This window comes from Myodes glareolus, chromosome 19 (assembly GCF_982192425.1).
Source record: "Myodes glareolus chromosome 19, mMyoGla1.1, whole genome shotgun sequence".
In the NCBI taxonomy this organism is placed as follows: domain Eukaryota; kingdom Metazoa; phylum Chordata; class Mammalia; order Rodentia; family Cricetidae; genus Myodes; species Myodes glareolus.
Window position 1 is genome coordinate 66,824,584 of NC_142044.1, and position 14,824 is coordinate 66,839,407.

Sequence of the window (14,824 nt, forward strand, 5' to 3'; positions counted from 1 at the left end):
CCTTATGTGGATGGAACATTAGGAAGCTGAAGAGAAGTGTAAAGATCTGCTTACAGTAAAGGGGTAGGTGGGAAAGCATAATTCTGTTAGTCACTAGGGTTGATGATTTACCCGTATGGTCCAATATAAGTATCATTGTCCCATTTCTACAGATGAGAATCCTAAGGCTCAAAGAGGTTAAAATCTTTTAGACACAGTGACTAAGTGATGGTGGTAAGATCTGAGCCAAGATCTGTGTCACACTCAAAATACCTTCCCCCTTCACTACACCATAGGATTTTTAAGACTTAGAATCTGTTTGGGGAGAAAGCACATGTTTTGCTTACCCCCTGGAATGGGTTCAGACTGGATCAGGGAGGCCAATGAGACTTGAACTGAGCTGGATTTAGATGTAGACAAAGAAGAGGAAATGGTGTTAGAGAAAAAAGGACCTGACCAAAGCATGAAAGAAAGGAAGTAGTAACTGGGGACAAGTGAATAAATAACCTTAGCTGCTTTAATTAAATGAAGTATTTGGGAAAATAAAGCGGAATGCCAAATAATGTGTGTGTGTTCATGTGAGTTTGCGCATGTGCATGTGCTAACAGAAGCCAGAGGTCGACCAGGTGTCCCCAGTCCTTCTCCATCTGAGTTTTTGAGTGTTTCACTGAACTGGGAGCTCATTGATTTGGTTAGGCTGACTGACAGTGAGCTCCAGGATCTGCCTGTCTCTCCCCTCTAGACCCAGAGCTGGGGTTGTAAATGTGCACCACCATGTACAGTTTTTTTTTCTTTTTATGAGGGTGTTGGGATTCAAACTCAGGTCCTTATTCTTGTGCAGTAAGCACTTGATTGACATCCCTCTCTACAGCTCCATGAAGCATTTTCCTCCATTGCAGGCTATGGAAAGCCATGAAAAGACTATCTAGAAAAATAATAGTGTACCATAAGTTAAAATGCTGTGACCTAGGCATCTTGGCTGCTGAGAGTTTCTGCTAAACACCTTTTCTACACCAGAATTTCTCTCCAGGATGTTGTTTTGTCTTCTGTCAGGTCACCCTGAGTGTCTTTGAGCTAGCGTCTTCTGCAGGACTGAGCTGTGACATTGACCCAGCCTTGGTAGCTGCCATTGCTAATCTGAAAGCTGGTAAGATGGAAGAATGGGCAAGGAAGGGCTTGGGCCCCATTTTGGGGCAGGGAGAATGTCAAAATTAAAGAATTATTTATTTGGGGTTGTAAACTCAGAGGATATAAGCTTGGAGGCAAGACAAAATGTAGTCCCTAACCTCGGGAAGACACTCACAGAGGTGACTTAGGTTTTGTTGAAGCAGAAGAAGGTTGTTCCGAGTGAGAATCTCTTGTTCAGCAAGTGCTCAGGGAACTTATGGTGTGGTTGGGGAAATAAGATTCACACACATGAATCAATGAGAGAGCAGCAATCCTAGATAGTAGATGGTTTCACACTAAGTTCTGTGGGACGGCATCTGCATTCCCCACAGAGATCCTGTGCACTTTCCAGTCCTTCTCCAGGACCACTCTTACGTGTTCCTGTTTAGGTAGAAGTGTCACCCCAGTTCCTGGCATCCATATATCCAGAGTCTGGAATGTTCGGGTGGAGGCTCTACCCCAAGCCACCTCTCTTCCAGAATTGCCTCAGTCCCGACTTTACCCCAGAAAGCCAGCCAAATGACGGCCCCTCCCCAGAGATGCTCAAGACCACTTCCACAGGGTATTTAAACTGCCCCCCAGAGAGCAAACACGTGGTTTTCCGGTTTTCTTTACTGTCTCCTCTCTGGGAGTATGGAAAACCATCTAGGACTGTGGTATTCTTTAAACCTGGGCTTTTTCTAATTAAGTTTGACTTGGTCAGATTTGAATTATTGTGTTGTCGGAAAGTGCAATTGGAGCCTGCAATTGGTTCCATTGCACATTTCTCTGATTGGCTCATTTGTTGGCTCATATGAGTCTCAAAGAGAACTGACCCAGGAATTGGTATTAAGTTATTCAGATTTGCCAGATTTACCTATTTTCTTCTCTCTTGGTTAGTGAGGCTTTTTTCTTTCCTTCTTGCCTCTCCATCTCTTAAGCCAACAGGTATCCTAGAATGCATGTTAACAGAGCCCTTGAGCCACAGGCAGAGGTGGGACTCTAGGACTTGGGCCTCACTATAACTGGGTATTAATCCTGTTTCCTTCAGTCATTTCTAACTTGCCTACGATACATGCTAAAGCATGTCAGAAATATTTTCTCATGTGATTATGATTCTGTAAAGTAGGACCCTTGTAGAGGATAATTTCAGTTTGCCGTCCTTATTTTTCCTCATGTCCTTTTCTTTCCCCCAGATAACTCATCTCCTGAAGAAGAGTATAAGGTGGCATGCCTACTCTTAATCTTTATTGCTGTTTCTCTCCCAATCCTTGCCACTGACCCTTCTTCCTTCTACAGTATTGAGAAGGATGGTAAGTAAGATGTAAGTTTGAAGGACCAGTGCTATTCAGGTCTCTACTGGGGAGGGAGGTGGAATAAAGATAAATCACCAACATACAGACTGCTTTTTGCGGGGAGGGGTTGAGACAGGGTTTTTCCTGTGTAGCCCTGGAACTCACTGTGTAGACCAGGGTGGCCTAGAACTCACAGGGATCCACCTGCCTCTGCTTCCCGAGTGTTAGGATTAAAGCATGTGCCAACATGCCTGGCAACATAAGACTTCTTTAAAGGTGTAATTTTCTGTTTCAAAAAGCAATTGAAAATGATGTGTGCATAAAATTCTACACCAATAAAATACCATAGGAACATACTTTTTCTAGTCCCCAAATATCTAGTTATTTATCTGTCAATTAGGTTGGTCCAATCTGAAGAGAGAGAGACAGAGACACAGAGAGACAGAGAGACAGAGATACTATTTTTGGTTAGGGCCAGCCTGGGCTGCTCACTTTGCTGTTCTCTTTGTGTTCTCCCCGCCATGCTAACCTAGGCTACAACAACAACATCCACTGTTTGACCAAAGCCATCATACAGGTGTCTGCTGCCCTCTTCACTCTGTACAACAAGAACATTGAAACCCACCTCAAGGAGTTTCTGGTGGTGAGTGGTCTAAGCCCTGAAGAGTGGTTTGACTTTAGCCCCTAGACAGTGGCTACTGGAAGGTCTTTGGAGTCTAACCTCACACATCATCCATACAGGAAGTGTGTAGGCTACTTTGTGAAAGGCAGGAACTTTTCAAGCTTTCCTGACAGCTGGGACTTCAGCTTCTGTCCAGTACTTGGGGAGATTGTTGGACAATGAGAAAATCTGAGTTCTGCCACTGTGAAGTTCTGTCACCTCTGACAAACTTTTGAGGCTTCAGTTTTCTCATTTATAAACTAAAGAGATTAAACTCATCACATTGATGCACATCAGAATATCCTAAGGAACTGGTTAAATTAGACTCCTGATCTCTACCCCAGACCTCCTGAATTAGAATACAGGGTGAGGGCCAGCCTTGTGTTTCTAATTTGGTCTCCAGGAGATCAGAGATACATTAAAGTCACAGCGATGCTGAGTTTCCTCCTCTCCAAGGGCCCTTCCCACTCTGTATTGTCACTCACCAGTTCTCCAACTTGGCTTGAAGTCATGAAACAGTTGTATTCCCAGCCAGTGGGCGTGGTCTCAGGGTCTTACTTTGGGTTGGGTTTCCATGGACTGGAGGTTTTAACCAGGCAGTGTAGGTGAGGTCCATTTTGGTTGAAAATTTGTTGAAAATATTTTTAGCCAAAGTTTGACTCCCTGTAAATATCACCATTGATCTTAGTTTTGCCTCTGGGAAAATGTAAATAAATAATCTCCTTCCATGGTTGAAAGAGGCCCTAGAGCTTTCTACTCTGGATCCCCATGGATCCTGTTCATATATTCTGATTCATGCCTGAGCATTCTCAACGATGGGGAATGCCTTCCTTTTTGAAGCATGGTGCTGAGTTAAGAATTAGGCCTTAGTTTTCTCCTCCCAGAAGGAAACAGCAGATCATATTATTATTATTTTTAGGAATTAAACCCTTATTCTGAGAAGTATGCACCAGGGACAGTAGGCTGGTTAGAGGGTCTCTGTTTAGCAGGGACAACCAACTAGACAGAATGGGCTCTGACTGCCTTAAAAACAAAGAGGATTCCTATTAGATCTATGAGAAAAGGGACCCCTAACCCCACTTTTTTTCTTCTCCTTTGCCCCATTTGTTCGGAAGTTGACGTAGCCTGCGCCTGGGCTGTGACTCATACTTCTGCCTAACCCCTTGACCGGCCAGGCCAGATGGGAGGTGATAGCAAAGAATATTAAGAGCACTGTTCTTGAGGTCCGTCCTGGCTCTGGGGTACAGGCTGATGATGGAGGACTGGAGCCTGCCAAAGAAAAGGTTAACCTCTTGGTGTGCAGCTTTTGTTCTGGGTTCTCCCTGCCTCTTGTGCCCTCTTTCCTGGCATTTGAAGAGCTGCTTCTGTCTGCACTGGCAGACTGAGCACTCGGATTCATTTTAGTTTGCAGGCAGTGTGTGTTTCTCAAACCTAGGGACCTGACACTTTCCCACCATGAGCTTTCAGGAATAGCCTAGCACTTCTCAATGTTCCTCCTTGATCTTTTCTTAAGTTCCTGTAGCCTGAGGCTGTTTTATTCTGACCTCCATAAAAATCTGTTTCTTTACAAATGCTTCCTCTGCAGGTGGCTTCTGTCAGCCTCTTGCAGCTAGGCCAGGAGACTGACAAGCTCAAAACCAGAAACCGTGAATCCATTTCTCTACTCATGCGATTGGTATGTATCTTGTTTAAGTTGGTCTGGGAATGGAGAGGATGGGCCAGTAGGAGACTCCCTTTTAGGGTCTTTGGGTCCCTGCCACATCATCAACCAAAAATATTAACTAAGAATTTGAGTCTGCCTGGATCCTCTGGATTTGTCCTCATATTTTGGTGAACATTCTAGGCTTGTTTCGTGATCCCAGAGCAAAACATTCAAGGACTTCTAGGCAGAATGGGACCTCTGGCCCCTGGCTCGTAGGTCCCTTGTCTTGCAGTGCTCCTGAGTCTGACCTGGAGAAGGGCAGCAATGCCCTTTTTGGGTGGCTCTTCTGCATGCTTTCGGTTTTCTGTGACAGCTTCCTATCAGTTTCCTGTCTTCAGGGTTCTATGAAGAGAATACTGGATAGTACAGAGGGGACTTAAAGAGGTTTGGTTATGGGGCTCCAAGGAAGGAAATAATTTTGGTTATAAGGCAGGAGCTTGGTTCATGCTATCTCTTCTCCCTGCTTCTCAAGCCCAGTGCTTGCATCTAATCTGGCAGAAAGTTCCAGGACCTCTGACTCAGTTGGCTCTTTAAAGTGTTTTTCTTAGGACCTTGCTCCCCTCTCAGCACATTTGCTCCTTTTCTCACTGGCTAGTCTGATTCTCCAGGTTGGACAGGTAGGGCTACTGGGTCTGTCTGAGGCCTTCCCCTAAGCCCCTTCTTACCACCTCTAACCTTCTCATTACCCTCCTCTGGCTTAGCCGGAGAGGATGTGCCCCAACTCATAGCATGCATGCAAGGTATCTATGGTATTAGAGCTCTTCCGCTCATCTACAAAACTCCTTCCCCAAGATCTGGGTTGAACAGTGAATGTACCTCTGCTACCCAAGGATGTGCAGGCAGGGAAGTCTGTGTGTGTGCACAGAACTCCTCAAATGGGGGTGAGAAGAGAAGGGGGGACTGGACTAAAAACTGAGTTTCTCCTTCGTTTTATTAAGACACAGGACTCTGAGGAGTCTAAGAATTAAAAAAATATTTTTACATTTATTTGTGTGTGTGTGTGTGTGTGTGTGTGTGCGCGCGCGTGCCATGATGCATGTGTGGTCAGAGGACAACTTGCAGGAGTTGGTTCTCTCCTTTTACCATGTGTGTCCTGGGGATCAAACTCAGGTCTCCAGGCTTTGCAACAAGTGCCTTTACCTGCTGAGATAGTTGTCTGACCTAAGTCTATGCATTCTTAATTTAAGCCTAGACTTCAATGACACTACAAAGGTGTATTTTGAAAGTATGACATAATAGGCTTATTTATTTGTTTAGAGAGAGGTTCTTGTGTCCCAGTCTGGCCTCGAACTCCATACCTAACTGAAGATGATCTTGACCTTCTGGTTTTTCTGTCTCTTCCTCTGGAGTGCTATTATTATAGGCATATATCACCATACTCAATTTCTTTCTTTTTTTTTTTTAATATTTCTTTATTTATTATGTCTGTATGTCTGCAGGCCAGAAGAGGGCACCAGATCTCATTACAGATAGCTTTGAGCCACCATGTGGTTGCTGGGAATTGAACTCAGGACCTTTGGAAGAGCAGGCAATGCTCTTAACCACTGAGCCATCTCTCCAGCCCCTCAATTTATTTCTTAAATTTTTAGTTATGTGGTGTGTGGGCTTAGAAATTCAGAGACCCACCTTTCAGGCTCTTTTCTCTAAAGATGTAGGCCCTGAATTGTATCTGTGTCTGTTTCTCCAACCAGAAAAAGCCTACCCATCTTCCAAATCAAAATGCCTCTGCTTCAACCTCTGAGTGCCAGGATTGCAAATGTATGGCCAGCAACAGCACAATTATTTATCTATATCAGTGGGTAATGATCCTCATGCTAGTGTGGTTAGAGTCAGGAGATATTTGAGGAAGTGCATTGTAGACATTAAATGCTCAATAAATGGAGCTCCCTGTGCTGCTAATTTTAGTTTCTGCACGACTTAAGAATGCCTCTGTTTTTTGGGGGGAGGTTGGAGATGATTGTGTTTTGAATTGCCTTTTAGCCCCACTTCCTCTACTGTGATCCCCACCTCCATGCCTGCCCCAAAAGATGAGGAGGTTATTGCCCCTGGTAGCCTCCAAGGAAGAATAGTAGGTGCAGAGCCAGGACCAGGCACATTTTGCCGAGGTGAAGATTGGAGGGACTAGCTGCTGCAAAGCAATTTAAATGCAAATGTTTCCACAGAGAAATTGGAGATGACTGGAGAGAAGGCGTTGTGTTCTGAGTTAAAAGGCTGTCTGTGTAATCCCACAATCTGGTCAGCACTTCTTTCCCTGGGGTCTTCCTGTTCAGTGCTCAGCCTGAACACTGTCCACAGAGGTGGCAGCCTGTTCCTGACATGGGTTTCCATCCATCAAAGAGATGGCACTCTCAGAATCAAGAACTGATGTCAGTCCTGTTGGATCCTGGTCATTATCTGAGACTTCAAAGTTGATGGTGGGGAAACTGTGGAAGAGCAGAATGAAATTCAAGCTATATGGGCCTGATTTGGAGCTACAACTCAAGTCTCTGGGCTTTCATTTTAGGGCTGTTTCCAGTGCCACGGACACTGTTATTCTCTTATTGAAGAATAGAAAGTTGTGGGCCAGTGGCTCCTTCTTGAAGCTATCACCCATTTCTCTGCGTGTGCGTCCATCTGCTAGTTGAGGATTGGAAATCTCACTAAGCAAAGAACTCTCTGTTACTCTTGGTACTTATGAGCTATTTATTTATTTATTTTCCTTCCTTCCTTCCTTCCTTCCTTCCTTCCTTCCTTCCTTCCTTCCTTCCTTCCTTCCCTCCTGACAAGGTTTTGCTATGTAGCCCTGGTTATCCTGATACCCAGTATCTATCTCATGGTGCTCCTGCCTCAGTCTTGAGTGTTGGGCCTGCAGGCATGAGCCACCACATCTGATTGGGGCTGTGGTTTTGACAGCAGATTTTCTTTTCTCCAGGCTGTGTTGCTGCTCTTTTGATATTGTTGTGTGTACTGTGTGCATGTGTTTGAGAATAGACAAATCTTACAAATGTGAAACTTGAAGGGACTTTGAAGAGAGATAGAAACTTGTGAGGGTAGACATGGTAGATTCTCTTTCCTTAATGGATTTGCAGAACTTGAAATACCAAACATACTGGGGTAGGCCCACTGTGTGGATTGTCAGAGGATGTGGGAATCCTTTCTGGAGCATGGGTTTAGGCTCATGATTTCTTGAGTGAAGAAGATCTAAGGAAATACACCCTGCTCCCACCCAGAAGGAAACTCCGGCAACCCTAGGTTGCGCTGCTGTTTTGAACAGATGGCCTCTCTGCCGCTCTCAGTCCCTCCCTTCCACCCTTAGTCTCGTCCAGGCTTCCAGTCTTATCTTCTATTTAGCTATGAGGACTGCTGGGATTGCCACAGCATGGAAGCTTCTAATTAAACTAATTAATCATGCCTGGTCCTTTATGTAGCATCCTTACTGCTTCCCAGGTGCTGTGATGGGAGAGGGAGGAACCTGAGGCTCGGGATAAGAGGTTTTGTGTGGTTTTAGGACCCCCTTCCTTGGTCTTCTTGATGATTCTTTTCCTGACTGAAAAGCTTTGGGCAAATGAGCAGGGCCACTCATCTTTGCTCGTGCCTGTGCTGCCCATGTGTGGTTTAGTACCCAGAGGAGGAGAGAGCGGTCTGTCTTGACTCTTGCAAAACAGTCTGTTGCTGTTCTTTTCCCTTGCTGTTTCTGTACCCTTCACATTAACCCTGATGGAGGGGATGGACCGTTGAAATGGAGCTCAGGACACATAATTGCCTTTGGGAACCAAATCAAGGGAAGGAGTAGAGGGAAGAGTGGGTCAGAACCTGCTCACTTTGAACTCTCAGATCTGCAAAGGGCCTGGGACTGGATGATGAAAAACAGTGTCACAGGTGCCTTCTACGAGTTCTTACCTCTTGACTGTCTCTTTCAGGTGGTGGAGGAGTCACCCTTCTTGACTCTGGACATGCTGGAGTCCTGTTTCCCTTATGTCCTGCTACGCAATGCCTATCGGGAGGTTTCCCGGGCCTTCTACATGAACCGTCTACCAGCCAGTACCCACTGAAGGGCTTTTTGGAGGTGCTAAGAGCTGTACCACAGTGAAAGCTGCAGCCATTTCTTCAAAAGGGGAGAAGAGTGGGAGGGTTCCCAGGGAGAGACAGGGTCTCTCCTACTGCTAATGTCTGGAATGTGGAGGACTATCAAGGACTGAAGAATCATAGAAAAGTGGGACAGGCTGGGGCCAACGAGGACAGTTCATGGACAAAGGGGTGGGGAGCCACATGTGTGAATTTTTAACAATGAAAAAAGCCAGTGACCTAAAACCATATTGTCTATCTTCTGGTGACTCCAGCTTGAGCTCTGACAGGCGTGGTTCTCTCCCACCTTCATCACTATTCTAGGATAATGCTGGCAGGCAGAGATGATCAATCATCATATTAAACCATAATGAGCTTATAATCCTCCCTCTGGAGCTGCTGGTCTCCTGCACATTCATTAGGACGATTATCTCCTCTCTTCCTTTTCCAAATGTGTTCAGCAAGTGTCCTGCCTGCTCCGACTGCTGCAGAGCAGCACAGGGACCTGCTTCTCCTCCACCAGCTCTGCTTGACGGCCTCCCCTCTGTGGGGAGGTTTGAAGGCCCGGCTTACTCTCCTACTTACTGTCACCTCTCCTGCTTTTCCCTGTGTGTCTCCACAGCCCAGAGCAGACATTGGCAATCCATATCAATCTTAGGTCACCAGACAGCCAAGAGAACCAGACTTCTCTGGGTTTTCCCTCCTAAACCTTTTGTGGTTACTCTACCTCCCAATGGGTGGGACTAACTTAACCGTAAACCTTTTGTCAGCCTGAGTAGAGCTGTTTCTTCAAGCACACACTTCTCTTGTAGATCTGAAATTTCACAGACCTCATTAGGTTGGAGAGCCCAAGAGTAGGGATCCTTGAGGGAGTACAGTTGTTTCAATTTAGCCCTTTTCTGCACCAATTAGAATTTCCAGTGTCACCCAGCCTGGGGCATTTAAGATAGCACCTAACTAGATTTAGTAACTCCAAGGCAGAAAGCACTAGCCCCATCCTTCACTCACACACGCAGTGTCAGGGAGGGCTGGAGTGATGGATCACATGTGCACAGGTCCAGAATAGTTGATTAATTAGGCTCATCTCCATCCTTCCACTATGAGAAGGAAACAGTTGTTGGCTTTCAGCAAAACCATCCCGCTATCGTTAAACCAATTTGGTAGCAATTTTGGGATTGTGTATGAATGTTTGATTTTTTTTTTTTTATTTCTTCAGACCTGGAGTTAGTCAAAACTCCTTCATTTGACACCCATAATCAACAAACATTTTTGTTAGTAACAACTGTCTGCTCTTTCGGATGGATGTTACAGAGACTCTTGCTTCAGGCCTTAGCTAATGGTCCTTCCTTGTTATGAAAAAGACATGTGCAAGGAGAGATTCCATGTCAGACCAGCTGCAAGACAGCTGCTGAGGAGGAGAAAAGCTCAGGGGGATCTGATCAGTGACATCTCCTTTCTTTGGAAACAGGGTTTCACTATGTAGTTCAGGCTAGCCTCCAATTCATGATCCTCCTGCATTAGCCACCTAAATGCTGGGATTCCAGGCACACACCATTATACTCTGCTGACCCTACACCCCTATATCTCCATTTGGTTCTTCTGCTTGAGGGGGTATAAAGACCCCTCCTCCATCTGTATGTAGACTCATTTACACAGAACCTCCCAGAGGATGGCTAGAGAGGTAAGCAATGGAGGTAGAGAAAATGTTCTTTTGTTAATTAAAAAAAAATCAAGGGGCTGGAGAGATGGCTTAGAGGTTAAGAGCATGCCTTCTTCTGGCCTGCAGGCATACACACAGATGGAATATTGTATACATAATAAATAAATAAATAAATTTAAAAAATCAAGAAACCTGATGAACATGTACTTGTAAGCAATAATACAGAAAGGTCCTGCCTATCCTTACACAGTCCCTATGGTGAATTTTGAAGTGAAGTTTATGCCCTGGCAATGCTGAAGCATGCTTGGGCAGCCAGTATATGGTGGCTCTGTTGAACTTGTCCTATTGGGTTTCATGGTCTAAATTGATGAGGATGACTGACCAGGTCTCTTCCTTAAGAGGGCACCAGATCTCATTACAGATGGTTGTGAGCCACCATGTAGTTGTTGGTAATTGAACTCAGGACCTTTGGAAGAGCAGGCAGCTCTCTTAACCACTCTAGTTCATGGTCACAGCAGGATGTGGGGCATTGTTATAATTTCCTGGACTCATTCAGGTGTTCCAGCTTTACCTGGACTGACTCTCTGTGTGTGTCATGTGCAGGGCTGTATATCCATAACACAGTCACGACACAGAGTAGCTAATTCTATGACCACACAGATTTTATAAGCACCCCCTTTTCCCTACTGTAACCCACCCACCCACATTCCCACACCAACAGATTTGTTTTCCACTCCTAAAATTTTGCAATTTGACATAATCTCTTTACCACTTCCACTTTTTCAACCATTTTCTGTACTCACAACAGTTTTGGAAGGTAGCCAGGGAAGGCTTCCATATTGCAGGTCAGGAAACACGATGGGCAACAGCAAATGACTTGATGAACCAGGTCATGTGTTAGACTGGAGCTGAAACCCAAGTCTAATGTCTAGTCTTGGACTATCTGCCTGCCTGGCTGCCTGTCTCCATAGAATACAAAAAAACTGTAGAAGGAACAAAGAGGAGAGGTGAGGATGCAACTACCTTTATCGGCAGGAGAGAAAGGTGAATGACCTGAAGTGAAGGCTTGCATGGAAAAAACGGGGCACTTAGCATTCCAGGTATTTGCCTCCTCAATGAGGAGGGTCTCTGACTTCTTAGAGCCCAGGACACAATCAACTATGGACTGTTTTTACTCTGAGACCCCTGAATTTGTTTAACTTAGGCCCCAAAAGAATTGAGAGCGACTATCAGTAGGGACGCTGACCCCAATTACTCTGACCTGGCAGGGAGAGTCAGTTCTAGCCTCAATATTTTCATTAATGCAGTGTTTTCATTAAGTCTCCATTAACTTCTTTGCGGTAGTGAGATGGAATTATTCCTCCCACCAGGCCTGGAGGGGATGCTCGCTGAGGTGCTGTCTTTGGTTTGGGTAGCAGAGACACTGTCTCTTCTGCTCTGGTTTTCTATCCAGGAGACAGGTAAAGAGGGTAGCCTCAAGATGCAGTCTGAGGTCTGGCCCAGGAAATTGAGGGTTCCCTCTGGCACCTTATAAGAAGGAAACAAATGTGTCCTGAGCACAAGATCCTGGGTGGTCCCAGCTAAGGACCCAAGTGCCCGGATCAGTTCATTCTTCCCTCACAAAGTTTGACTTTGAGAAGAGGTTGGCACATGGCTGAAATGTGCTCACACGTTGTTGGGGGAAGAATGTTCTCCCAGCCTTCCTCCACACAAGGCCTCTTGCTTCTCCCAAGTATCTGTCATAAAAGGAGGTGAAGATGAGTCCCCCTCAGCCCCCACACCTCAGTGAGTTGTCAGGTATTCTCCCTCCCACCTGAACAGAAACCTGGAGCTGCAGGCCAGGCTGCAGACTGGGGAAGTCAGAAGTTAACTTGAGCTGAGTTTGCAGCATGGTAGAGACGGAAGAGCAGGCTTTTCTCTTGTCACTTTGGAAAAAGAGGATTGTGGGGCTGTCCCTTTAAATAGCATTCCTGTAGGAGGCAGATCACATCTATCCGTCATCTGCTGCCAAAGCATCACTTTTAGTCTTTGTCAAACTCTGAGCTTGTTGGAAGGGACTATGGGGCAAGGTGTGTGAGGAGGCAGACTTTCCAAGGGGCAAGAGCGAAGCCGTTCTGCAGAAGCTGGATGGAAGGGCAATGAGGCTAGGCAGAAAGAGCCTAGGAAAGGTGTGGCCAGGGAGGGGAGGTGGAAAAGACAGTTGAAAATTACTGGTTTTTGACTCTGCAAATGAGGCAAGTATACCATATTATTCCTGTCTCTTTAGGAGTTTATAAAGCTGAAATGTGATTGCCCTACAGCTGGAGGAGTGAGGGTGAAGCTGAACCGTGACTAAAGAGCATGAAAGCCAGAGTGGAAAAGGCCCTGGAAGGCTGGGAGATTGGGCTCTGATTTTGAGGCTAACTTTTGTGGAACTGCATTTTTTTTTTCCCGAGACAGCTTTTTTTTTCTCTGTAGCTTTGGAGCTTGTCCTGGAACTAGCTCTTGTAGACCAGGCTGGCCTCGAACTCACAGAGATCTGTCTGCCTCTGCCTCCCTAGTGCTGGAATTAAAGGCGTGTGCCACCACAGCCCGGCTTAAAGTAGACTGATTTTATAAATGACCTTTTTCTCAAACGGGTCAGGAATTAGGGGCCTAGAAGAGCTGGACATGCCATGGTGTTGACTAGAAATGCTGAAAGTACGCTCTGGAACTTTCCTCCCCCTTTAACTCTTCTGACTGCCTGTCCACATCCAGAAACTCCTTAGTTCTAATGTAATTTTTGAGTTAGAGTTTTTTTTTTAACTCTAATCCCAATTCACAATTAATTCCTGTGTAGTTTCCAGGCAGTCCCTTCTTTAGTTGATAAAGGAGACTGCTCACAAATTTTGACAACTGCATTGTGTAAGAGTGATAGGATCTCAGACACAGAGGTCTCTTGGCTGTGACTGCTCCTCTGGAGAAGAGGGAAGATGATTTGTGTTGAAGACTGACAGACAGTGGGGTCCTGAGACTCTTGTCACCCGTGGCTCTATTTCCAACTCCACTCCAGCATTCTGCCTTTGCACTTCCTGGTGCCCATGTCTCTGGTGCATTCCTCTGAAGGAAGAAGCCCGACCTGAGTAGACAATTCCTTCACAATGGGAACCTAGCACTCCCTTCTGTTCTTTTCTCCTCCTTCCCCTGGGAAAAGAGAATCCTCCACTCCATAGCTTAGAATGTATGTCTTCTCCCAATTGCCTCTCCTTCCAAACTCAAACTCACATTCTGGATCCCTGGATTAGTGGCCTGTTAGAAATTAAAACAAAACAAAACGAAACAAAACAAAACAAAAAAACCAACAAAAAACCAAAAACCAGAAAAACACCTGTTAGTGGCAGTCAGTGAACCTGTTTCTACTTGTTGATTGCATGGGAGTTTCTCCAGTACCAAAGCAGGTGTTCATTTCGGGGAGAACGAAGAATAGAACTGGTACCGGTAAGAGTTCGCGATTGGATGGAAGAGGTTTTGCCCTGCCATACACAGGTCTTGAGTTCAAATCCCATTCTCTTGTTTCACAAAATATTAAAAGATGTGAAAAAAATCTCAGCAGAGAGGCTGTTCTGCTCTGGGCCTTCAGCCCTTAAATTTCTCCTTCTGAAGGCAGAATAAAATGAGCCTAGCTGGAACCACTGCAGGCCCGGTGAGGTGAGCTATCAGGCTTGATTTCCCGGTTGTGTGAGGTTACTGGGTATTTAAGGAAGGCATGGGGGCTGCTTTCTCTGCAGAGCTTTAAACGAGGGAGAAATTCCCTCCAGGCGGGTGGCTGGAGGAACAGTGGGATGGGCAACAGAGGCAGGTCGGGAAGACCCCGCTGTGGGAGCTGAGACCAGCTGTAAGAGGCCAGCCTCGCTCAGAGCCACCAGAACTTTTCCTTTCAGAAACAGGAGCCTGGGCGGGAGTTGGCCTAGCTAGGTTCTGATGCTTGTGACTTCACTCCGCCCACGTCCGGGTGCCCTAGGGAGAGATAAGGGCCACAGGGGACACGCGGGCAGCTATGCATGCGTGGCAGCTTAAGAGCACATGTGTACATTCACAGAAACTCCAAATACACCCGGGAGAAATCACCCCACCATCCAGGCCAAGTCCTGCGGGCCGCCCGTGCGCGCTGTCGACACTCAGCCTCCCCCTCCCCGCCCCCTGCTCAGGGCACACGCAGCAGCCACTCGTGCCCGGCGCCAGTGCGCGCGCTCGCCCTTGGGCGCTCCTGAATGTGTGCGCCCCCGGCTCCCCTGCGCTTGTAGGCAAGGGGGAGGAGTGGTTGCGCCGCGCGCTAGACCGGCGGGCGGGCGGACCAAGAAACAGGGAGGGGAGCGGAG

At 46.2% G+C, this 14,824-nt stretch overlaps 1 protein-coding gene across 1 annotated transcript in view; it reads left to right on the forward strand.

The window, feature by feature from the left end:
- The window catches only part of Nckap1l (NCK associated protein 1 like), a 44,879-nt gene extending 35,806 nt beyond the window's left edge, over nt 1-9,073 (forward strand). The window contains exons 27-31 of the mRNA XM_048449710.2: nt 1,033-1,126; nt 2,322-2,438; nt 2,954-3,063; nt 4,667-4,756; nt 8,683-9,073. Of these exons, the coding sequence (XP_048305667.1) occupies nt 1,033-1,126; nt 2,322-2,438; nt 2,954-3,063; nt 4,667-4,756; nt 8,683-8,814 (543 nt within the window). The 3' untranslated portion in view covers nt 8,815-9,073. The remainder of the gene's footprint in view (nt 1-1,032; nt 1,127-2,321; nt 2,439-2,953; nt 3,064-4,666; nt 4,757-8,682) is intronic.
- Nucleotides 9,074-14,824: the final 5,751 nt, after the last annotated feature.